This window comes from Macaca thibetana, chromosome 3 (assembly GCF_024542745.1).
Source record: "Macaca thibetana thibetana isolate TM-01 chromosome 3, ASM2454274v1, whole genome shotgun sequence".
Lineage (NCBI taxonomy): Eukaryota > Metazoa > Chordata > Mammalia > Primates > Cercopithecidae > Macaca > Macaca thibetana.
Genome location: NC_065580.1, coordinates 36,486,478 through 36,512,532, shown reverse-complemented (window position 1 = coordinate 36,512,532; position 26,055 = coordinate 36,486,478). Strand labels below are relative to the sequence as shown.

Here is a 26,055-nt window from a genome sequence, read left to right as displayed (position 1 = left end):
ATACCTGTAGATATAAAGACATATATATGCATATGAATGCATACAAATACACAGAAATACACATGTACACACTCAGAGCAATTTGAAATGGAATCTTGTAGAACAATTTTCAAAAAAAAATTAAGCTCACAAAATGTAAACGTTTGTGGATTTTTAGCCAGCAATTATTTCATTTCTATAAGAATACTCCCACATATATATGAAGATTAATATACAAGAATTACACATATATTGATAGTGGCATTACTTTTTTCTCCTCCACAACAAAAACAACATTCAAAGTAGCATTGTTTGATTTAAAAAACTTAAATGTTCAAACAAGGAGGACTGTTAAAAGTATGTAAATTTATAATATAGAATCCAGTTATTTATTCACTTAAAAGGTTTTTTTTTGTTGTTGTTTGTTTGTGGGTTTTTTTTTTTTTTTTAGACAGGGTTTTGCTCTGTTACCCAAGCTAGAGTGCAGCGGTGCAATCATGGCCTACTGCAGTCTTGAACTCCTGGCCTCAAGTGATTCTCCTGCTTCAGCCTCCTAACATGCTGGGGTTCATGGCACCTGGCATTAAATAGATTCTTATATGTTGATATGGCAACTTCTCATGGATATATTTTAAAGGGGAAACAAAGCAACTCATAGAATAAAAATACATGAAATGATTCCATTAGGAATGAGTGGATGTGTGTTTCACACAGTGATGAATTAAAGGTGCCTAACTCCTTCCAAACAAGTTTGGAAGGCCACACTACTAGCAACGGCTACTTGAATACTTTTGCAAAGGATAGTAGACTAAGGTGGTAGTGCCAGCAGGAGTGTCGAAGAGGCCTTTGATTTTCTACCATAAAAACTGCATGGTTTGATTTTTATCCTACGCTGAGCATGTCCTGGGTTTGTAAATTTTAATCCAATTTAAAGCATAAAGCTAGAAAGTCATTATGCCATGATTTTCTTGATTTGGCAACAATCTGTCTGTTCATTTCACTTTATCTTACTGCCATAAGCAAACATCAGCTAGTGTCCCAGACTAAACCTGGAGCATATAACTGAATTTCACGTTCTTCAGGTGGTAGTTTCATTCTCAAGTGAGTGAGAGGAGTCAGCTGTAGTGGGTCCCCATGTGTGCTGAATATTTCAGAAATCAATAGGATGGGCAGCCACTTCTTTATGTTGAAAGCAGATATTGATGACATCTCACTAACAGAGTGCCTCTCATACATCTGCAGCAGGTATGGATCACTCTGTGGCATGGCTGACTGTTTACATCCCATGCCAACTCAGCTGATATGTAATTAACATTATGTCTTGATAGCCTGCTGTTGTTTGCAGCAACTTCAAGTCATGATTCTGACACATCAACAACAAGCAGTGAACACTTTGATACAAGGCCAAAACAATACAGACGTCTACTCAGTTTCCAATGATGTCACACAGTCAGTGGCCTTCATGAGCACAGGACTCATTATGTCATCACTCCCTGGCCATTTTTCTAATAGAGTAACACTGTTTTGTACTTCTTGAAATGAATGATCCATAGTGATTCATCATGTATCTGTTTGTCTTCAGATCAACTGTAGTTATGAGCATCAATGTAATCATAGCAGTATGGCAGAGAAAATAGAAGTTTGACAGAACTGGATTTGCTTGACTCTACCACTTACTAAACTGCCCAATCCTAAGTAAGTTCCAAAACCCCTCTTTGTATTATTTTCTTATCTGTACAATGGGTATAATAATAATACCTACCCTCATAGGCTTATTCTGATAAGATAAAGTATTACAAATGTTTTACATAAATGCTTGCCACAAAGAAATTGCTTAATTAGATTTAATATAGCAATAATTATGTTAATTGGGGAGTGCTTCAGAATTTTTTTTTTACTACAGAATATAGAATACCTGGGACATACATTTTTGAATAGGCATTAGAATATAAAATGAATTAATACTTGGTTTTCCCAAATCTCAAATTCAGAGTGTTAAAGGTATCAAATTATTTTATTATAATGAACTACAATATATTAAAGTATCTTAAGTACTTTACACCAATTATATCATCCAAATCTAATACAAAAACACTGAACAAGCACAAGAAAAGTAAGTAACAAACATATACAAGTTTAATTCTGGTAGTATTTCAAGCATATTCTTCAAAATCACTGTTCTTTCAATTTGGCTTGAACCAAAATTTACCTTCATTAAAAAAAGAAGCCTCTTAGAAAGCATTAAAATCTATTTATTACTATAACTACATTGGCATCAGAATATAAACAGATACCAAAATGATCTTACTTAGAAGCCAAAAAAACACTCAATATTAACAAATAATTTATTTTCCCACCTTTTGACTCCAATTTAAATGTTTACATGAGAGTCTTTGAAAAGTCTTTTCACCTCAGTGGCTCCTCGAGTGTTCACTTTGAACAATGACTTTGCAGCTGGCCAAACCTTACTCTCAATCAATTTTTATGAGTACAAATTCTTGAGCTGATGGTTGGATTTCCAGCGATATCACTCATAATACACACTCACAAGTGGTGATGAGATTCACATTATCAACAGAGCACCATTCTGCCGATGGCAGCGGCAGACACAGCAGGGGTATACCCTCCTCCCTATGAAAATGATTCCTTCACCTTTCAATAATGCAGCCTGCAGGTATGGACCTACAAACTATGTGTGGATAGAATCAGAGCTGCCTTTAAAAATACTAATAAAAACTACCCAGTTCCTCCCAATGGGTCATTCTCATTGAATCTCCATACATACCCATCTTGATTTTGAAGTGTGTACCTTCAATTTGCCTTCCTGTTACATTTGGAATTGACTGGAAGATTCACTTGTGTTTAAAACTTGTCAGAATACTGACATAGATTCTCAGTGCATTTGGGCATGGAATTCTCTGCATGAATGCATGTGGATATATGCACATATATGTGTGGAAAGTAAATATATAATGCTTAAACATGACTTCAAATTTTAAGAAGAAACCTCAGGTAGAATAAATTCAAATTCATTATAATTTGGTGGTACTTTCTTAAATTTAAATTATGAAACATATGGGTTTGCCTACTTTGAATTAACTTCGATAACCCTTTTAAAATGTAAAGCATATTTTTGTTATTGAGAAAACACTTTTAGCTCCCCAAAGACATGGTTAATCTTCCCCCCAAAACACACCAATTAATAGTCTCAAAGTATTACAATTCCTTCCTTCATTTCTAAACTCTCTTATGAGTAATAATCAAAGTATATATATTTGCCTTATAACTTCTGAGTCTTATGATCATATGCTAGAAAATAAGATAAGGGGCAAAGGATTACTTGGAACCTTACCTGGCAAAAAGCATGAGGTGATCATTTGACCTCTTAAGACTAATCTGCAAAAGTCTAACTTTCATATTCAAAAAATCAGTTAAAACAATCAAATAATAATAATAATAAAAAAACCAGTGACTAATGCAAATAACATACTAAACATCTGTGGTTATTGGGTTACATTCCCATGTTCTTTCATACCTATTTCCACCAGTTAAGATCTATGCTTACTAAGTTAGCTGGGTTTGTTCCCAAACTAGTTTATGCTAAAAACATTAGCTACTGAAATTATGTAGTTAAATGAGATTTTACATAAATGCATAAAATAACTGAAAAAGAAGCTGCTGTTTCCATGAAAAGTCAGCTGAATGCTTTAGAAAAACTTGATAAAGACAAGTCACTAACACAACCTTGTTGAATTAGATATGAGTGAAATATATCCACAAGATATAAATAAGCGTCCAGAAATATATACTAAAATTGCTTAGGAAATGCATTTAAATTCATGCACCAATGTAAGAAACTAAATGTGGAAACTGTAGAAGATGCCTTAAGGTTTTTGACAAATAGATCACTCACAACCCCAAACAGGTAACCTTTTTCAAAGCAAATGCTAGGGCTCTATATAAAAAAATTAAATCTGTGTGTGCATGTGTACGTATCTTTTATTAAAGTTGACCGACTATTAGTTCTAATCACGTAAGAAGAGATTACCTTTTAGCTAGGAAAAAAAAAAAATAGGCTGATTGTTTGCCATGTAGATAAAACTACTTTTCACTGAGTTTTCACACTTTTCATGGAGTTACCAGGCTATCATGGGACATCAATAAAGTAATTTTATCCAGCAATTGATGGATGGCTGTACGTACTCGCTGGAAGACAGCAAATGATCATTTTCCTTCCTTGGCATTTTACCATGTCATTCTGATCTAGTCCAGTTAAGCTTGTTTAATGTGTGCCATTGGAATCAATGAGATTTTTACAGAATGTTTTGTGTTAAGAATTCCAAGAGTGATACTCTTGTCATATATTGGGAACAAAATAGCTTGGATTTATCATGGACTGGAGTGACTATTACTTAGAAGGGTATTCTTTAATATAAATTTAACTTAATTAGTATGAGCAAAGTTATTCATGATTACAAAAGAAGAGTCAGCCAAACTGCACGTTCTGATAATATATGTTCAGAATCCAATCATAAACAAATATATACCAGGCAAGTTGACTTAAAAACATATTTATGTGAACAGGTGATTTTTTGGCTTATTTGTACTAAATGTGGCATATTTGCATTAAATGGCAGCATATTTGCATTAAAATGCCAGTTAGTACAAATATAATATTTATATCAAAATGAATGATTGTATGTATTATGCTTTATATATAAAATATAGAATGATGCAGTGGTTCTCAAGGTATAGTCTTGGAATCCCAGAGATCTCCAAGATCTTTTCAGAGGGTCTACGAGGTCAAAACTGTCTTTATAAGAATATTCAGAAGTTATTTGCCTTTTTCACACTTTTTCTCCCATTAGTATAAATTTGAGTTTTCCAGAGGCTACATTTTATCTGAGATTGCAAAAAACTGAATGCAGCAGCTGATGCAAGAATACAGTTACCTTCTATTAAGCCAGAGGGTAAAGAGTACAAAAGCATAAAACAATGCCACTTATTTCGCTAAATTGTTTGGCTTGGAAAACAGTTATTTTACATAAAAACTTTAGTGTTAGCATGTAATGAATGTACTGCTTTTATTTAAAGTGGCTTAAACATATTTTAATTTCTAAAACAGTAAATTTTGATAGATATAACCCACATAAACACATTTTGAGAGCTGCTATCTTAGAGTGATTATTTAACAGGAAAAAAGGACTAACCTGAACTAGAACAAAGTAACGTTTTTTCCATCTTTTCCAAACCTTCTGTCCAAGGGCATACAGATATCTGGAAAGAAAAACAAAAGCCAAAGAATACTTAAGATGAATAATGTTGCGCTTCCATGTAATCATATTTCTTCCATAGGTATTTATTTTTGAGACCAGCCTGCTAAAGGCAAAGTTTAGCTCATTAGGAAAGTGAGACAACATGCAGCTTCTGTGTTACAAAAGGAGTTAGCTTATTCTCGGTTCTCGAAAGGGAATTGATTTATGTGACTTATCAATTTGTCAGTCCTTACCACAAATTGAGCAAAGTAGGAGTTAGAAAGGATAATCAAAGAACCAGTAGGAATTTTATTCTTACATGCAATTCTTAGGAGAGACAAAGGCTATTAATTGAGGACATAGTTATCAATGCTTCAGTTCTGAGGTGACTGGAGCTGAGTAGTGCGGCCTGAGGAGCAGCCAGCTGCAGAGCCAAGAATCCAGGGTGAAGGGTCACTGTCCAGCTGGGTGACCCCAAAATGTGCCTGCACCAATCTCAGTCTCCATGTCCTCACCTATCAAATGAAAGGATGGATTTGCTGATTTCTAAGGTCTCTGCTAGCTCCATCCTTATGGGATTTACCTGACTTATGAAAGCATCTCACTGCAAATTTTTTAATTACAAAATTCAGATAGTAATGAATATGCCATTGTGTAGTTTTACATAGTTTCAACCATGGCTTTTCTTTAACTTTGCATTGACCTTGTAAGCTGGATTGAAATGATTAGCCAATCATTTGAGAATATTATTCTTACTGAATATACAGGTGATATACTGAAATATCAAGGAGGAAAAAGAATAAATTAAAAATTAGTGTGACCCTGTTGTGGAGAGCTATTCCAAAATTATGCCACAAAATTATAAACACATTCCCTATAAAAGTGGAAAATATTGCTAGTTTAAAATATGACAGGTAGAGGCCTAATTTTAAAATTAAAGAAAGATTTTTCAATATTTTATCATAATTCTTTATTCTGAAATGAAGGATTCACAGTGCAGAGGCTGTTCAAATAAATTTATATATAATTCTGAGTGATTTTTAAAAAAGTATTATGATTAACTATTTATTTAGGGGCTTAAGATTTTTAGACTTCCACAACTTTTAAAGCTAAAATATTAGGCTGAATCTTTAGTTTCTGTCTTATTAAAATAATCCTATTTTGCAAAACACAACAAACATACTGTTTTCCCCTCTCCCCTCTTTAGAAACAGTGACAAAGGAAGTTGGCTAAGGTGTGGGGAATGAATGAACACTCATTCACTACTAGTGGGAGTGTAACATCTTGGGAGATGATCTTTCTATAGGATAACATGTCAATACATAGAAACAATCATACTCTTTCATTCCCGAATGTATTAAGGTAATAAAGAGGTGCATATAAAGGTGTATGCTGTAGGGATACATAGAACAGTGTTGTTTATATTATTGGAAACTGATAACAAATGTCCAGCAGCAGTAAAATTATTCAATGCATGCTGGCATATCCACAGAGAAATACCATGTTGCCAATGAAATTATGTTTTTGATAAAATTAATAACATAGAAAGTATCACATTGTGTAATATTATATGAAAAGAGTAGGATTCAAAACTACACACATAGTTAATGATTTGGAACTTGTCAAAGAATATGTAAAAATAATTCAAAAATATTACTAATAGTATCTCTGAGTGGTAGAGTTATGGCAGATTTAAGTATTCTTCTTAATTCCCTGAAAATTCCCAGAAATTTTCAGAATCCAGGGGGAAAAAAACATGGAGTTACTAAAAGTCAAAATAAAAACAAAGTTCTTGCACTGTAAAACATCACCCAAATGGTCCAAACCAATTATATATTTTCTTTCAGCACATCAGCTAACTGAAGTGTTTGGTGAACTTCTATTCAGCATTTATGATATGCCCTTAATTCATTCCATCATCTGTGCTTGTGGGTGGAATGTGAATTCATTTCATGACTGGCTGAGACATTACTGCTCTTATTCTTACCTGTTCATTGTTTCTTCTCAAGGACCCCTTAAAACCCTTTGCTCCACCTTTGCTCTAGCTTCTAATTTCTTCTCTGTGGTTCTAGTGACAGGTATTTAGTTGCTCTCTTTCTGTCTTTCCTCTGCAGTTTCCTGTTTTGAAATGCACATACCCAAGCTCTTATATCAGGGTTAACAGCAATGACCTCTGGAGCTAGATACTGTGGACATGACAGGTGCCCTCCATGAAAGTGAACTAGCAAGATATGCACCAAATAGCTGGCTCGGAGCCACAGAGAGCATCTGGAATGACCTTTGCCTGGAACCACAGCCTGCTTCTCAGCTCTTTAAAAGTGTCTCACTTTGTAGACTGCTGGGCAACTGGGTCATATACAAGTGAAAGTAAATAGTGATACACAAACCATCAACACCACACGCTACTCAGTGTCAGTCTTGCTGACAGTGAAGGTCCTGCATAAAGAATAATAATCAGCTGCAACATCATCAAAATGATGGATTAACAAATTTGCTTAAAATGTTGGGTTACTTTGAAGACAGAAAGCAGGGGGACAGAGGGACTAATGATATGGGAAAACTCTTATAATGTTATGTTTTAAAAAGGCAGTCACACGAGTTCATGTTATATGCATAGAGAAATATGTAGAAAAATGCAACAAAATGTTAATCTTATAGTTAATATCTCATGAGTGAAATTTAAGATGAATCTCATATTATTCTTTATGCCTTTCTATATTTCCACTATGTCTACATTGGCCATGTCTTCCTTTCACTGTTTGAGTAAAGTTTATTGGTATAGTTTACACAAAGTAAAATTTACCTGTTTCAGGAATCTAATTTGGTAAGTGTTGACACAGTCATGTAACCACCACCACAATCAACTTATAGAACATTTCCACCTCCCCAAAATTCTCCTTATGCCCTTTGTGATCTATCACTTCCTTACATCCCTAGCTCTGGCAACCCCTCATTTGATTTCTGATCTTATAATTTTTCTTTTTCCAGAACAACATACAATTGGAATTATTCAATACGTAGCCTTTCTGTCTGATTTCTTTCACTGAGTAGAATGTTTTGGTGATTCATCCATGTTGTTGTATGTAGTTAATATCAGAAGCCCACTCCTTTCATTGCTAAGCAATATATTCCATTGCAGGGATTCACAAGAATGCGTTTATTCACTAGTTGGTGGACATTTGTTTTCACTTCTTTGGATATCATAAATAAAGCTATTAGAAACACTTGTGTACAAGTCTTTTTGTGTAAGCATGTCTTCATTTCTCCTGAGTAAATATCTAGGAGTGGGATTGTGGGGTCATATTGAAAGTACATGTTTAACTTTACAAGAAACTGCCAAATTGTTTTCCAAACTAGCTATACCATTTTGAGTTACCATCAGCAAATGTATAAAGGTACATCTTACTTTTGTAATCAGAAAAAGTTACCATTATTAAATATTTGGGGGATTGTGGTCATTATTACTATAAATATGTATTTCTGGTATGACCAAGTTGAGTACTTAGAGACCAAAGATAAAGTCCTTTATCTCATTATCTTGAGTACAGTGGAGACATCCTATAAGCTTTCATGCTTAAATGGGTTTTCTAGTTTCCAAGGTCATTCTCAAGTTTTGGAATTTAGAGTAGTCTAAATTCCTTGTAGATGGGTAATCCTTTTACCTCAGAAGGCCTGGAATGTGGAGGGAATGAGGAAAATGGAGCAAAAATCTTTTTACTATTTGGTAACTATCAGATAATCCATTTATTAGAAGACATCTACAAAACTAAAAAAGCATTTTCTCCTAACCCATCTTATGACGGCATTGCTGTTGAATTACTATTCTTTGTTGTTTCTTAATGTTCAGTGTTAGGTTATAATTTTTTTTATGGTATCTAAGGCCAAAAAGAGTTCTATTTCAGAAAAATACATGAAAGTTACATTTAACCTGATACGATGCTCTACTTAGGCAATAGATTTTGTTCATTATATTTACAGGCTCCAGTATCCTTAATTACAGAAAAATGAGTTACTCTATATAGAAAGACTGTATATATATCTATAGCCAATTTTTAAAGAATCCACATATAAAAATCAAGTTGACTTCAAACAGTTAGAAAATATAACTTGATCTTTAATGATTAGGAAGAATCCCATAGCATCTGAGAGTCACTGTTATAAAAATAAATTATAACTGCATAATGCTGTAAAAGGAAAATGAACAGCTGATAAAATTAAATATAACCATTTATTTGACATACAATGGAAATGGCATTAATTTAACAGATCTTTGATCGCTACTAACTTGTCTTAAAAAATCCATTTTTAATGTTATTATCATTTGCATTCTGGACAATTGGCATTTTATTGCTTTATAAAGTATGAGTCTACCAAATAAACATATAGAAAAATATTATCTAAGAAATGTGTGTGTCAGGCTGAACAGAGAGTACCTCGGCTAGGCGTACTAGAGATTTGCTAGCGGGTCTATGCTGCAGCTGTATTCTCCCTCAATATTTTGTAACCTGCTGAGTCATTACTAGCTTCCTCATGATTGTATGATTAACTCAAAGAAGTTTTTTTTTTAAGGGTATGTAAATGAGACCTGTCAAATACCAGTCAAACCGAGAACACACATTTAACTTGGTTTTATGTGACAATTTACAATGTTATCCAATAAAATAAGTATCTATCACACAGCATGAGAGAAGCATTTTCTAACGAGTACTGTGAATTTTTTTCACCTGATCTTGAAGAGGAAAGCAGATTTTGTGTGTGTGTGTGTGTGTGTGTGTGTGTGTGTGTCTGAGGGCTTTTTAACATTCATTTCCACCAACCTACAGAATTTGGTTTTAAATATTTTGTTGTCATCTTTGTCAAATTCTTTTAGTTAAATCAGAAATGAATGGAAAAACAAAAGAACACAAATATCATCAGTTTTCATGGCCATGCTACATTCTCCAGTACTCTATTATGGCCCTGGGTTGGCAGTGGCAGGGGGGGAGGGGGGAGGTGGAGGGAATCCCTAATCAAAGTTAAATTTGATCCAATAATTATTTGAATGGGGTTAAAAGAGGTATTCCATTGTACATGACATTTTTACAAGCACATATTTCCAAAACTAATTTAACTATAACACTTTTTCTATTGAGCTATTTCCAATGCATCATAATACTCATGTAACTAGAGTGTTTTGGATTATTTTAAAATAACCGCTCAGATACTATTTAAAGTATTTGTTTTCATGAACACATCCAACTTAAGCAAGGTATTAAGAAGTTGTTCCCTTTGAACAACAACAACAAAAAATTGCCTGCTTAACTTTAAAATCTTTTCTTCTTGCATGGGATTAGGTAACAAAGAAATTAGCAAGCACTGACACAAAGCTCGGATTTAACAGACAAGAGTAAAGCCTGGAAGCATTTGGTTCTATCAGTCAGTATAAACATAGCAATAATCATAAAGTATTAATCCCTCTTCTGGGTTATTCCAAATGGAGAGCACTATTTGCTCCAAAGAAACACACATCTGATTGCTAGGAAATAAAAAACAAAGACAACTAAATATATACCAGTTTCTTTCACCTATGACTTAAAAAAAAAAAAAAATCCAGCTATTCTTAGGTCACATTGTATCATCAAATATCAGAGATATAAAGAAACTAAACTTTCAAATTTTTGATTATATATTTAATATATGATTTAGAAGTGTAGAATATATTTTATGCTGTTTGGAAAAAAAGTCAAGGGAAAACAGTTTTTTAAATGGTATTTGCCTAATTGATTCTTTTTTTAAAGGAAATGGCCAGGCCTTAAGCCAAAATAGCTACTACCAACAAGGCAAATAGTATATTTTAAAAATCTTCTATATCTATAGTTACATATAGTCAGTAGAGTATCTCAGTACCTACATTAAAAATTATACAACCTTTTTGGCGTCTACATGATTCTTAAAAGAGTCAACTATTAATAAGGTAGCTGGAAGACAACACCACAATTACTTTTAAAAGCTTTCATTTGTGAACAAAAATAGTCTTTATGAAATCCATCAGAATGTTCTGTGACAGTAGGAACAAAAACTTTTCTTTAGAAAGACTTCCTGATCATTAACATATGTATTTTTAGTACCAATAAAATTGTTCTTGGCAATAGATTTATTGAGTAAAACTAAGTTTAGTAAAAATAAATTTCAAGCATTAGTGCTGCAATGTTTATACGACAAAACTATTTTAAATACTTGTCTTTACATAGTACCCAGTTGAATGTGTGTGTGTGTGTTTTTTAAAATACATTCATATGTAATATTCTGATTTGTTTTCTTTTGAGCCAAAAGCCTCAGAAGTAAGTTTAACTGTTTAGCCATTTTCCTTTAAATACTATATATTCTTGGCTAACATTTATAATCACAAAAGTCAATGATATTTTAAGAACTCATTTTCTGATTAAAACATTGAGATTTAACCCATCTTCATATCACAATATGTTTGAACTAGATCCCATATTATTCTAGTAATAGTAAAGACATAGCTAATATTCTCTAGGCCAGATTTTAAATAGAAAATAGTAAAATGAAATAAAGAACTTGCTTACTCAAACACTTTAAAAGCACTTTACAAAACCTTTCTAACTTGAAGATTGTTCAAGGAATACTTCAACACACAAAAATTCTCCACACATTACTAAATATTGTAGTTTAGTTTCAATTAGAGTGGTGGCACACAATTCTAATAGAAATGAGAATATGACAATTTATTTGCACTGAGTCCATGCTGTGAGAGTTCATGGTTTTACTTTATGATGAAAAATCATCACTAATGAATATTTGAAAAACATAATTGTATACAGAAGATGGTAATTATTTGGAGCCTGAAAAAAAGAACTATTAATTTTGGTGGATCACTTATGAGTCTAGCGCTTTATTCAAAGAAATGTAACAATCAATTTACATTTTGAATGATAAAGCCTTTTTTCTACAAGCCTTCATTTTTCAAGGAAAAATACAGAAAGAAAAAAAAATCAATATATAGAGTGGTTTAGTCCTGGAAAGGGCTTTCATAAGAGAAGCCTCAGTCAAGGTTGAAAGAGCAATTAATGCAGGCTCAAAAATCTGGGCCATTCGGATAGAGTTCGGTTAACATGTGGCAGAAGTAATCATCCACTTGTGAAAATGATTTTCGGTTCATTCTCAAACACCTTTCAGACACTCATGATCCCATTTAACTGACAACAATACAGGCTATCTGTGGGCACCATTGCATTTGAAGTGAAAACCAATAGGGACCAAATGCCCTCAGGCACTTTCAGTCATCCCTACAAGTTCTCTGCTGCTTGCATAAAAGGAATCTTCCTTTCACTACATTCTTTCTTTTATTTAACCCCACAAGATTAAGACTTTTTTGGGCGGGGCGGGGAGGCGGTGGCTGTTTCAACTAAGGATGAAAAAAGAAACTGATTTGAGACAACATTGGAACCCGGGCATTAAGAAACTTAGAAGTAAATACTTTCTGGTTGGTTATTATAGGACTTGAATTATTATGGGAAAGAGTAAAAGAGAGGTGGGGATGCACGGAAAGGATCCTCATCAAACAAAATTACATAACATTTGGGGAGAAATTATGACTAAAGAAAAACCAATAACTCCTATTGTCGAGCAAGAACTTAAAATGTATGTGCTATATAAACAGGAGATTCCTGAAAGCAAATGCATAAAACATAGAGTTCTTCACTTATATTAGGTATCACATGTTTTAGAATTGTCCCTCTTCCTTTTCCTGAGTTCTACCTTCTGTTAATTTCATCTCAGTTATATCCAAGTTAAGCCTCAGTTCTTATCAGTACAATAACTGTTTAAAACAGTTACAAACAGTTTAAGACAGTATAAAACTATACAAAAAATGTGCTTGCTATAGCAAAATCTAGAAAATGAATAAAGGCAAACTGCCCAGATAAGAAGACCATAAAACCCCATTCCACCCTCGGATAAGACATCAAGAATTGCTGATGTAGTTCTAGCTGATCATTCGTTTTTTCTCTCTCTCTCTTTTTGCAAAATAATTCATTTTATTTTATTTATTTTTGAGACAGAGTCTCACTCTGTTGCCCACGCTGTAGTACAGTGGTGTAATCTTGGCTCACTGCAACTTCCACTTCCCAGATTCAAGAGATTCTCATGCTTCAGCCTCTTGAGTAGCTGGGACGACAGACATATGTCACCATGCCCAGCTAATTTTCGTATTTTTGGTAGAGACGAGGTTTCACCATGTTGCTCAGGCTGGTCTAGAACTCCTGAGCTCAAGTGATCTGCCTGCCTCAGCCTCCCAAAGTACTAGGATTACAGGTGTGAGCCACCGCATCTGGCCCTTTTATTTAAAAAATATTTTACTGACATATATTTGTACATGTTTATGGGATACATGTGATATTTTGATACATGCATAAAATGTGTAATGGTAAAATCAGGATATTTAGGATCTCCATTACCTCAAACATTTATTTCTTTGTAGTGGGAACATTTCAAATCTTCTCTTCTAGCTATTTTAAAACATGCAATAAATTATTATTAACTATAGTCACCCTATTGTGCTATTAAACACTAGAACTTACGCCTTCTATGTGACTATATGTTTGAACACATTAACCAACCTCTCTCTTCAGCCCCATCCTCCCCGTCCCCCACCCCCAACACCCTTCCCAGTTTCTGGTAATTATCATTCTAACTTCTATCTCCACGGATCAACTTTTTTAGCTTTCACATGTGAGAACATGTGTCATCTGTCTTTCTATGCCTGGCTTGTTTCACTTTATATAATGACCCCCAGTTCCTCCCATGTGGCTGCAAATAACAAGATTTCATTCTTTTTTATGGCTACATAGTATTCCATTGTGTACATGTTCTACATTTTCTTAATCCATTCATTTGTTGATGGATTTCATATGTTGGCTACTGAGGACAATGCTACGATAAACATGGAGGGGCAGGTATCCCTTTGATTCACTGATTTCTGTTTTTGTTTTTGTTTTGTAATAAACAGACATTAGTGGGATTGTTGGATCACATGATAGTTCTATGTTTAGTTTTCTGAGAAACTTCCAAGCTGTTTTCCATAATGGCTGTACTAGTTTACATTCTTATATACAGTATATAAGAGTTCCCACTCTCCGTATCTTCTCCAGCATTTTACAATTGATCATTATTAAAGGGTATATTCTAATACAGACGTCAATGTACTGTCACCTAGAAATAAAACAACTAGAAAATAATTAAGTAGTTCTATACAATGTAGTTTTCAATAAATATAAGCCAAACAACCCAACTAAATCAAACTGTGCAGATAAATATTTTATTCAAAGACAGGTTTCCTGATATTTTTCTTTGTTAACTGGTCACTGGCATTCTTTTACATCTCAATTAGCAGAAAAAAAGTACCTTGATAAATATTTTTAAGTGGTTCATGATCAGTGCTGATATTTACACGATTGTATAAATATGTTAGGTCTTTATTCCTTTTTATTTTTAAAAATTGACCAACAAATTGTATATATTTATGGTGTGCAACATGTTTTGAAATATGTGTACATTGTGAAATGGCTAAATGAAGTTAATTAATATATGCATCACCTCAATATATTCTAACACAGAAGGCATATTTCATAAAGCATGGTTTCATGTTTTTCCTCAATTTAAATACCCTTCAAAATTTTTGTCTATACATGCTTCACTGTTTGCTAAAAGTTAAAGAAAATTAGTAGGCTTTCCAAGCTGATTATAAAATGTCTCAGAAGTAAATAAATGGGAAAAATATCCAAAGAATTTACTGAGTAGCCCCCTCTACCCCAACCAGGCAAACTCGCAGGGAGGTCCATTCCTCCATCCTCTAGGAAGAAGACTGGGACTGTGAAAAATCTGAATGTCTCTGAGAGTAAGGCTATGTCACATTCCAAAGAAAATGACATTTTGCATCTCTTGGCAAAAAGGCTCTGAGGCATCCAGCAATTAAAAAGAAATTATTTACTTACGCAATCCTAGATATTTTTGTGAGATACTCCATTAAGCTTTCCTTTCCCTGAGAAAGTAAGTAGTTTAGCAAGAAACAAAAGGTTTAGCAAAGGCTTTCATGTGTCAAACCATATCATGTTGACTAATAAAAATACATTCTCTTTTAGGGCGCACTACTCCTAAGGTATAACAAAATGATCAAATGTTATTTAACATTACATGTAATACAGGTAATCCTGAATTAACACAAATATGTTAGGCCTTCGTTTCCTTCTTTTGGAAATGTAGGTATCAGTCTCCCTTTTTCATATTCAGAATTTCAAGTGAAATATGTACATAAAATGTCCATTCCATAAACTACATACACTCTAACAAAATAATTAAGATGACAGTTTGAGATACAGTGTTTTCCACAGTGTGTGTCTTGGAACATCTGGATACAAGGAGGTACTCTGAAGAAAAATAATGCCAAATAAATGTGAGGAATACTCAGTTAAACAAAACTAAGCAAGTTCTGTATTTATTAAGAACTTCTAAGAGTCTGTAGCCGACATGTGCAAAGGTAGGGGAGAGTAGTGTATGTGGTATCTCCAAAAGTACAGAATGTTTTCCATAGAATATCTGTAACAGTCATGTTCTCTAGCACATACTTTGAGAAATTAACTGGACTAGATTACTGAGTCTTCAAGCAATAAAATTATATAACTGGGTTTTTACGTTCTGTTTGGAATTAACTAATATCCTACTCATAATTAAAATACCATCTTCACTTCTAACATAGTTTTACTATGAATCTATAAAAATGTATGTTTGGGGCTGGGTGTGGTGGTTCACGCCTACAATCCCAGCACTTAGGAAGGCTGAGGTAGGTGGACTATTGAGCCAGGGGGCTTGAGACCAGCCTGGGCAACATAGTGAAAACCTCATCTCTACAAAAAAATGTAAAAAATTAGCCATGTGTCTGTGGTCCCAGCTGCTCAGGAGGCTGAGGTGAGGTGGAGGGATCATCTGAGCCTAGGGGGTACAGGCTGTGCTGAGCCAGGATAGTGCCACTGGACTCCAGCATGGGCAACACAGTGAGACCCTCTCTGAAAAAAAAAAAAAATCTTTGAAAAGTTTTCTTTAAAATTTTGATCATAATCTCCATGGACTATGTTTGGTTCCTGAAAGGCCTCTTCTTCTAGTATGTTGCTCTCTGGTCTTAGCTAATGAGGATATTCTGAGAGAGCTCTGAAATTTAGTAAACAAACTATGTCCATCTTTACAGTAACATCTTCATGTAACTTATTTACAAAGGTACCTACATTCCTCCTAACCCTCAGCATGTTTCACAGATTTCCCTTCCCATAGCCTCTTCTATGGACACTATGTCACTTGAACTTCAACTTTATACTTTGTGACCAATCTTGTCTATAGTCAAGGAGGCTTGTGGAGTTCTGATTCAAGGCTGGAGGAACTGAGAAGTAAGATACACTTGCTGTTAATCCAGCTCTGATATCATTCCTTGGCTTCAGTGTCTCAGTCCCTGACCTGCTCCCTTGTGTTTAAATATAGTCATACATCGCTGAATGATGGGGGCCTTCTGAAAAATGCGTCATGAGGCAATTTTGTCTTTGTGAGAAGATAATAGAGTAGACTTACACAAACCCAGATGGTATAGCCTACTACATACCTAGGCGATATATACAGCCCATTACTCCTAGGCTACAAACCTGTACAGCTTGTGACTGTAGGAACTGTAAAGGTAAGCATTTGTGTTTCTAAGCGTATCTAAACATAGAGAAGCTACAGTAAAAAAAAAAAAGTTACAATCTTATGGGATCACTGTCATATATGCCATCAGTCATTGACAAAATATCATCATGAACTGTGCGCCAGTAGTTGTTTTGATAAGCTGCCCAATATTCCAGGCTGAGGACACAGCTTTGCTCTTGTTCTTGCTAAACTTTCTCTGATACTCTGTGCTTGAATTCTTGACATATTAGTGGGTCATAGACATTTCTGCAGTTGCTCACATCTATAAACACTGTGTTGATATCCTTCGATACATTTATTTATTTATTTGTTTATTTATTTCTGAGGCAGCGTCTCACTCTATTGCCCAGGCTGTAGTGCTATGGCATGATCTCGGCTCACTGCAACCTCCACCTCCTGGGTTCAAGTGATTTTCATGCCTCAGCCTCCCGAGTAGCTGGGATTACAGCCATGCACCACCATGCCCAGCTATTTTTTTGTATTTTTAGTAGAGATGGGGTTTCGCCATATTGGCCAGGCTGGTCTCCAACTCCTGGCCTCAGGTGATCTGCACACATCGGTCTACTAAAGTGCTGGGATTACAGGCATGGGCCATCCCGCCTGGTCTCCTTTGATACTGTATTGTCTTACTTTGACACCAAGAACTCCTTTGTACAAATACTGTTTGGGTTCTCACTGCTCTTCCAACTGTTCATATGTAGTCTGTTTCACCCCATTTGTCCCACACATTGTACAATTTTATCCATTTCCAACACTTATTTTTAAATTCATTTAGTTCTTGAGTCTCACACTCTCATTTATTACCGTCCTCTTAGCTCAACTATCATTTTCTCAGAGAAGAACTTTCTGCATTGCTAATTAGATCATATTCCCTTATTATACCAACTAGGTGGCATGTACACATTTCTTCTATAAAATTATGCCAGCAGATTGTTTGACTACTGTTTACTCCCCACACAAGACTGCAAACTCCATGAGGGCAAGGGCCATATAGTCTGTGACTCACCACTCTATTCTCATTGCCTAGCACTGTTCCTTCATATGGCAGACACTTCATAAACATTTTTGGAATGACTAAATGATTTTTCCTAGTTTGTCATTAGGAGCAATTGTAATAAAACCATAATAAAGGAAGTAAATATTTTGCAAAAATTATACAACATATATCAACAATTTTAAAAAGTCTTGGATAGCCTTTGGATTTTCGATAAATTTGGTATTTTTATATTTATTTGGATCAAGAGTATTCAAATAATTTTAGCAGCAGAATATTACCCTGAATTTTAACTTAATGTGAATGATGAAAACGTTAAGGAAGCATGGAGCAGCTGCTGTGAAAACAGGCTTGGAGGTTCAGGACTCTAGTGCACCTTAAGCCCCTTTATGCCGAAAAGGGACTCCCAGGGCTCTTCAACCACTGCTGAAAATGGCTTCAATCTCACAGCATCACAAGGATCTTTCAGTCAAAATGGCACAGAGTATATATTATATGTCTAAAGATCTAAAAATGCTACCAGATTTCTAACTCTAATATGCTAAAAAAATATTGACACTATTGGAATCTCTGAGGAGGCCAAGTAATTCAGTACCTCTTTTCTTTGCCCGAGTTCTGAACAAATTGACTTAAAAGAGTAGACAGAGTACAAAACATCACCTTGAATACCGGTAAAGATAATATTGAATAGTGTGTGTGTGTGTTTTTCCTGCAAGTGGTGGGCTTCCTTATGTGGTTCAGTATTATTATGACACGTATTTTCCCCAGCCCAGTCACAGACAGCGCTAAGAGGACAGGCCGTTCCATGAGAAGATCCTGCCCTCGACAGGCTTGTGCAGAATGAACAGAGATCGTACATTACGGTAATGAATATCCCTCACATGGAAGCAAGTATTGGGAATACAGAATAAATGTTTCCCCCAAAACAGAGAGGGAAGGGTGAAAATAATGAGAGAGACAGACAAACAGAGAAAGAGAGAGAATATGAATGATTCCCTAAATGGCTAAGTGCCAGGTGTAAGATTCACTTTTCTCATTTGTAAAACAAGAATAGCAATATTAGCCCCCTGACTATAATAGATGGGTCATTACAAAAATCTGCTGGAATGATGTATATAAAGGGGCCTTTTAAACTATAAAGCACAATGTAAATGAAGGCATTAGTAGTAGTGGTGGTGGTGGTGGTGGTAGTAAGTAGAACAGAAAATATTTCAACTTAACTTGTTTGAAAGTCTCTTTGGGGTGTGGGGATGGTAATAAACTTTTCAGCTTCGTCCCATTTAAGGAGAAAAGCTTTCCAGGAATGGGGCAAAAATGTAAGTATATCTTTTTCCAAAATGAAGAATACTTACAATGTCACACATTACAACAACAAAAACTAGCTCTTCATATTCATTAGATAAAAGCAATGTTTCTACAGAGTACCTGTATTATGTTCCAAGCTACTGAATTTCTTAAATTCTTAAGAAATTGCTACTTATTGACCAACTAACAAATTCTAGACTACTACAAAAACTATAACATTCAGCTTCTCTCTCATATATCTTTATTTATTTAGAGGAAAATGAAAAAGTAAAGCCAGTAGTAATAAAGAATCCACGTGCAATAAGGATGGACTATATAGGGCTAGATTTGTATAATGTTTCTTTTCCTTTTTAACTTAAAGCTTAAGAATTCCATTTATTTATTTGCTGACAAAACTATATTCACAGTGCTTTTGCTTACGAATGTAGGACACATAAAAATGAAACCAAGATAGTAGGAAAAATAGCTTTTGACATTTACACAACATATTCCAAATTTCAAGTTTCAGATATTTTTTGTTAAAACTGACCTTGTGATAGCTTTGATTATTCATAAACTACTAAACATTAAAGTTTTTCTGTATTAATTCGATAAAGTTTCTTGACAAGTTTGATATGTCCAAAATGAACTACCATTTCACCTCCTTTCAACCTTCTCTTTTTACATTTTTGAAAAAGAAAATGTGTAGAAGATTACTTAATTCTACTTAAATAAGGGACACTTTTATTATTAATACCAAAATTTTCTATTTTACGACAATTATTTTCTATTTGGGGGAATGTTTGCGCCATCTACTGGACGTATACAGATTATTACTTTTGCCTAACAAGAATTACAATGCCATGTCCGATGGTACTTGTGAAGTTGTTTCTTATAAACAACTCCAGAACAAAATCTGTTCCTTTTCTTTCTTTTTTCTTAAGGCACGTTTCAGCACAGGAAATCAGTACCTTCCCACCCCAAAAAAGCAACACTAAGATATATTAGTTCAAATAAGTAAATATTGCATTTTAATGGAATCATTTAATGGAATCATTTCACAGAGTCATACATTCACAGGAATACAAATGAAAGAGGCAGAAAAACACATTTGGAGTAAAAGAAATAAGTAAGGCATTTATTTCACTGAAAAAAAGTATACCCATCCCTAATTTTAAAACTATTATAAGCAGAAATCCTTCTCCTATTTGATATAAAACTAGGGATAAAGACTAGAAATCTGTTACATGAACTTGTAGAGGAACACTACTATTAACAGAAAAGAATAAAAGAGTTAAAGCCAGTCTGGTGGTGTCTCTGGATTTTTTTTAATAAGTAATAACCATTAAATGGAATAGGGGGAAAATCAGCCCTTGGAAGGAAATGACTTTTAAATATATTTTTCCTCCCTCTCTTTTGGATGGCACCATCTAAACAGCATAATTGAAAAGAAACATAAGATCTATTCCGTTTCAATTAAGAAGGTATGTTATTTTTCCACAGTAAAATAAAATGTGGATCCTGCTTGAAGATCTGTGCCAAAATTAAATTCCTGGGTATGAGGATTGATTCAATTGCTGGCACATTTATATCTGATTTTCAGGGAGATACATAAATAATTGGAAAGTTAACAAGAATTGCACTATAATGTTAATAGACTAGAATCCAAATAATCTTTAACTCTTCAGAGGTTTTTCTTTTTTATTTTCTTCCTTTGATCTACAATTAGAAAATTGGCAAGAAAAACTTACTTTAGACACTATAAGACATATTTTGGAATTAGTGCTATTCAGTGATAACTGACTCACTTAATATTTACTTTGGGCAGTTTAGAACAGAAGATATCCTCATACTTAATACAAAAATAATGTAGAAGATGTTATAAAATGTAAAGATAAATTACCATGGGAGTTCCTACAAGAGAGACTTTCAGACAGATGAAAACAGGTGAGTAAATGATCCTTAGTAATATAAAAAAATAATTTGTGAACTCTAAAAAGCACAAAATTTTAACAAATTTCAATACAGTTTTCAACAATAAGTTTTGAAATAAGAAAAGGTTTCCAGTTAGGCTTAAGTTAGCTTTTTTTTTTTCATTAGCATTCAAGAAAATTAAGCTTTACTCTATCTGAAAGTAAAAACAAATTTTAAAAAGTGAGTAAAATGAGACTATGTTACATTATAAAATATTCTATGCCAGAGTATACTCTACTCATGTTAAAATAACTATCCCCACTGCATTTTATCACCATTATTTTCCTTATGACAACTTACCTTTTAAAATATGAATTTTCTATATTCCAAGTATTGTGCTTTATGTTTTACATACCTCAGTTAATACAACAATCTTAGAAGGTAGGTTCAATTATCGCTACAGACAACAGTTAGTTATAACCAACTTCTGATACTTTTAATACTACGAAGACTGTGCTAAAAACTACACATAACTATTAACACACATTATTCATTAAATATTTATACTTTCCGACTTTGCTACAAGATTCACTTCAGCATTCTATTTAATTTTGAGGCAATGGCCTCCAGCTACTATATACATAAAATTGTCTTCAAGTAATATTTTTACCTCTTTTATACGGAGGAGATGGTCTTGATCTCAGAACAAGATCAAGACCATTTCTTGCATTCTGGGGAGAGGGACCTCCTGTGCCAGATGCTGGATTGATTGTGAATGGGAAAGTGTTCACATGTATAGAATGTCATCCCTGGTGGGTGTAAGATAGGAATCTTCATTGAGAAAAAACCACCAACAACTAAGAGTTAAGTAGTAGGAAACCCTCACTGAGGTGCAATTTGAAGTCAGCAATCTTGAGAGGGCATGCAGTGTCACATTGCAGTAGAGAAACAGCTCAGAATCCATCAGTGACAACAAGCTGTACTGGTAGTTTCTTATATTCTTTGTGATTACTTTCTCATTTGTTGTCCCTTAGCATAAAGACTTTCAGAAGCTCTACACTGCTTTAACTGCACAGAGCATCAAAGGAAAGAGTGTCCACAATGGAAGAGAAAGAAGAGGTGAAGTTAGGATATTTCTGAGGTCCAGCATAGTATTACGGAAAGGATGTGAGAATCCCCCGAGGAGGGGAACCCTCAGAATTCAAGTTCCAGCCTCACAGTCTAGTCATCTACACCTGCAAGATTCTCCTTCCTAAAACCAGAAGTTTGAAGTTCTTCTCTTAAGGGCAGCAGTATTCTCTTTTAGTTGTTCCCACTAACTCTTAATTACCTACTTCTTAAAAAGAGAATGAGTAGAGTTCCTATACTAATATTATACTTACAGATAATAATTCTAAAACTGGCCTCAGTTGAGTCTCAGTCAGTTTTTTCTAATTGTAAATGGAGGTAATGATTGGTTTCCTAATTGCTTCAAAGAATTGTCCAGAGGATCAAATGACCCAATATATGTATTATCCCTTGTAATAAGTATAAAGATACTACAGAGATATTTTTAAAAATACTGTTAGCAGGCTGGGCGCAGTGGCTCATGCCTGTAGTCTCAGCACTTTGGGAGGCTGAGGTGGGTGAATCACAAGGTCAGGAGTTCAAGACCAGCCTGGCCAACATAGTGAACCCCCATCTCTACTAAAAATACAAAAATTAGCTGGGCGTGGTAGCGGGTGCCTGTAATCCCAGCTGCTTGGGAGGCTGAGGCAGGAGAATCACCTGAGTCTGGGAGGCAGAGGTTGCAGTGAGCCGAGATTGCACCATTGCACTCCAGCCTGGGTGACTAAGCAAGACTCCGTCTCAAAAAAAAGCAAACAAAAAATACTGTTAGTATTTGACATCTAGGCTATGCCCCTGACATCATTGCAAAAAGTTAGATTTGGGAAATTCTATCGATTGGCTGATTTTTCTACATAATACAACAAATGATTTATCTCAAATTGTTCCTTTTTGAGGAGGAGATAAAAATGACCGTTCAACTAACTACTCTGATACTCTGACTCATATGGATACAGTTGCACAATCATGGGCAAAAAAATTACCTTAAGTCTTCAGACTCATTTATTTATCTATTGCTAATGTAGGTAACTTTCCTAAGAAACACATTTTCCACAATATTCCAAACATATTGATAAGCTAATTGCTAACTCAATTTTTAAAGAGTCGGAAATAAAAAAAGTATTTCCAACTGTACATATTCTAATTCAAATGTTAATAAGCAACAAAATCTTACATGGAGAGCTTGTGAATATACAGACTGCCACCCCCTCCCCCACTCTCCCCTAACCCCACAACCTCCCAGAGTTCCAGATTGACAGATCAGGCCTGAGAATTTGCATGTTCAAGTTCTTAGGTGACGCTGACGCTGCTGGCCTGGTATCCAGTGTCCACACTTTTGAGAACTGCTGTTTTAATCTGTACCTATTCTGAAACTTAAACAAAAATGAATAAAAGCTAACCATCTCTGTATATTTAAAAAGTATTTTATCTAAAAGTATACAGTTATATTTCCCAAGAGTACAACAAACAATTTTAATGGAAATAAACCAAAATAACATTTTTCTTGTTTGCTTTTTAAATTTGATCATAGTGCCCCCAAGTGGATAAAAACATTACTTACAAAAAAGGAACACAAAACAATTTTCACTGGGATAGGGTTATGCGAATTTATCTTTTTATTTGTCAGAATGCCCAACCTAGTGCTTTGCCCATAACATATTCAGTAACAGGGTTAATAAATAAATTCCTCTCACTCCACCCCCATTTTGAGAAAGGCCTATCACTCTTGCCCTCTAGAGATGTGGGGCTAAGTAACCCCCACATCTCTTTCAGCTCTTAATTCCTACATATCTAATATGTAGGATACTGGTAGTTGTCTATTTGTTTCAGATGCTAGAGAAGTTCTTTGAAAGAAAATAAATTTTTCTTTCTAGATATAACCAATAGTATCTTTATTAATATGTAAAAATTATTGATAATAAAAAGCAGGGGTCAAAAAAACAGCCTGGAGCTTAAAGGCTTGATATTGACTAAATCTCTTTCTTAATAATTAATAATTGTCTTACCTGAATGTATATAACTCTCTACCTAGCTCCCTGCCACCAACAAGCATTTTTATATTCATTTCTTTATTTTGTCATTCTTTTAATTTCAGAAAATACTCTTCTATTTTAAATGTACACCCATGGTCTTAAATTTTAGTAACCACTCAAATCAACAAACTCACACTGCTTAACAGAAGGATAGAAATTCAAAGAGTAGAATCACACATTTTGGTGGCACCAAGCAGTGGCACTGGAAAATACTATAATGGGGCTAATGAATGCATTTACCTTTTTGCGTTTCCCTTAGCTTCCTTAAGCACATGTATTTCTCATATGAAACATCCAGAAAAGTCTCATGTTATTTTATGCCAATTAACAAATTGCTAACATGTCATGTTAATAAAAAAAGCAATTGACCTAAGTAGAAGAGCTAATTACATGGAGTAAGATAATTAAACGATTCTCAATATGTAATCAAAAATTATGGCTGGAAGTGTTTCACAATGTTGTCTTTTTGTTTTCAAGTATCTGTCTATCTGCAAAATTCTAATCAGTGTATCCATATGTATAAAAGACAGATCCAGTGCAGATGTTAATTTGTTGCATGATAGAAATCAGGTGTTCAATTACAAATAATGGGGTGTATGAGAGAACGTCCAAGATTTCCATTTAGCCGAACACATGCATCTCTGCTGGCAAATGATTGCAAAGCATTCATATTGGAATTAGCTACTAACATGCACCCGAGGCACATCACATTCAACTCCTTTATTATACTCATTATATAATATTCACATCTCCAGCTCTGTATATTACCTAATTTGCCAGTGATTTAGAAGTTTGAACATTCGCTGATCTGAATTCTATTTATTGTACCTGAATTCTTTTAAAAGGATGATTTTGATTTTTATCTAAACTCTAGAGGACTTTAACACGGGGGATTTTGTTCCCTAATCTTACATTTAAACAATCATAATCATTTGCTTTTGTAGTAAGGTAAATTCCTTGAACTGCTATAATCAGTTCAAAATAGGCTAATCTTTTAACATACCAAGTCTATTTCAACAACACCTCCCAACATAGTCTCTAAGTGATATTTCAGCAAAGTAACTAAACAGAGGAGAGGAAATACATTTACTAGGCTAAAAGATATTATGCAGATTTGTTTTTCCTATAATTCACTACAAAGTCACAGGCTTAAGACATAGTTATAAACTGAGATATTCACCATGCCAAACTTACAAACTGATACAATTCTGAGATGAGAAATAAATGTCAGACTGATGATGAATTTTATGTCCTAAATCAAAACCCTAATATTTAGAGTTTGCAAATTATTGAGTACATAATAGGCCAGGCCTCAGATAGCCACAGAAGAGATAATAGATTTGATTTGATGGCCGATTAGCAGCAATGTACATCATTGGAAATGTCATTATCTTTTTTTTTTTTTTTTTTTTTTTTTTTGAGACGGAGTCTCGCTCTGTCGCCCAGGCTGGAGTGCAGTGGCCAGATCTCAGCTCATTGCAAGCTCCGCCTCCCGGGTTTACGCCATTCTCCTGCCTCAGCCTCCCGAGTAGCTGGGACTACAGGCGCCAGCCACCTCGCCCGGCTAGATTTTTGTATTTTTTTAGTAGAGACGGAGTTTCACCGTGTTCGCCAGGATGGTCTCGATCTCCTGACCTCGTGATCCGCCCGTCTCAGCCTCCCAAAGTGCTGGGATTACAGGCTTGAGCCACCGCGCCCGGCCATCATTATTCTTAACAAATGACATGAAGAAAGATTTAAACAAGAAAAAGTACGTTTT

The 26,055-nt window shown here is 34.6% G+C and overlaps 1 protein-coding gene across 14 annotated transcripts in view; it reads right to left on the bottom strand.

The window, feature by feature from the left end:
• CADPS2 (calcium dependent secretion activator 2) overlaps window positions 1-26,055 on the bottom strand; it is a 567,394-nt gene that overhangs the window by 197,614 nt on the left and 343,725 nt on the right. For all 14 annotated transcript variants that reach the window (XM_050782592.1, XM_050782594.1, XM_050782597.1 and 11 more), the window contains exon 9: window positions 5,190-5,256. In XM_050782592.1, the coding sequence (XP_050638549.1) occupies window positions 5,190-5,256 (67 nt within the window). The remainder of the gene's footprint in view (window positions 1-5,189; window positions 5,257-26,055) is intronic.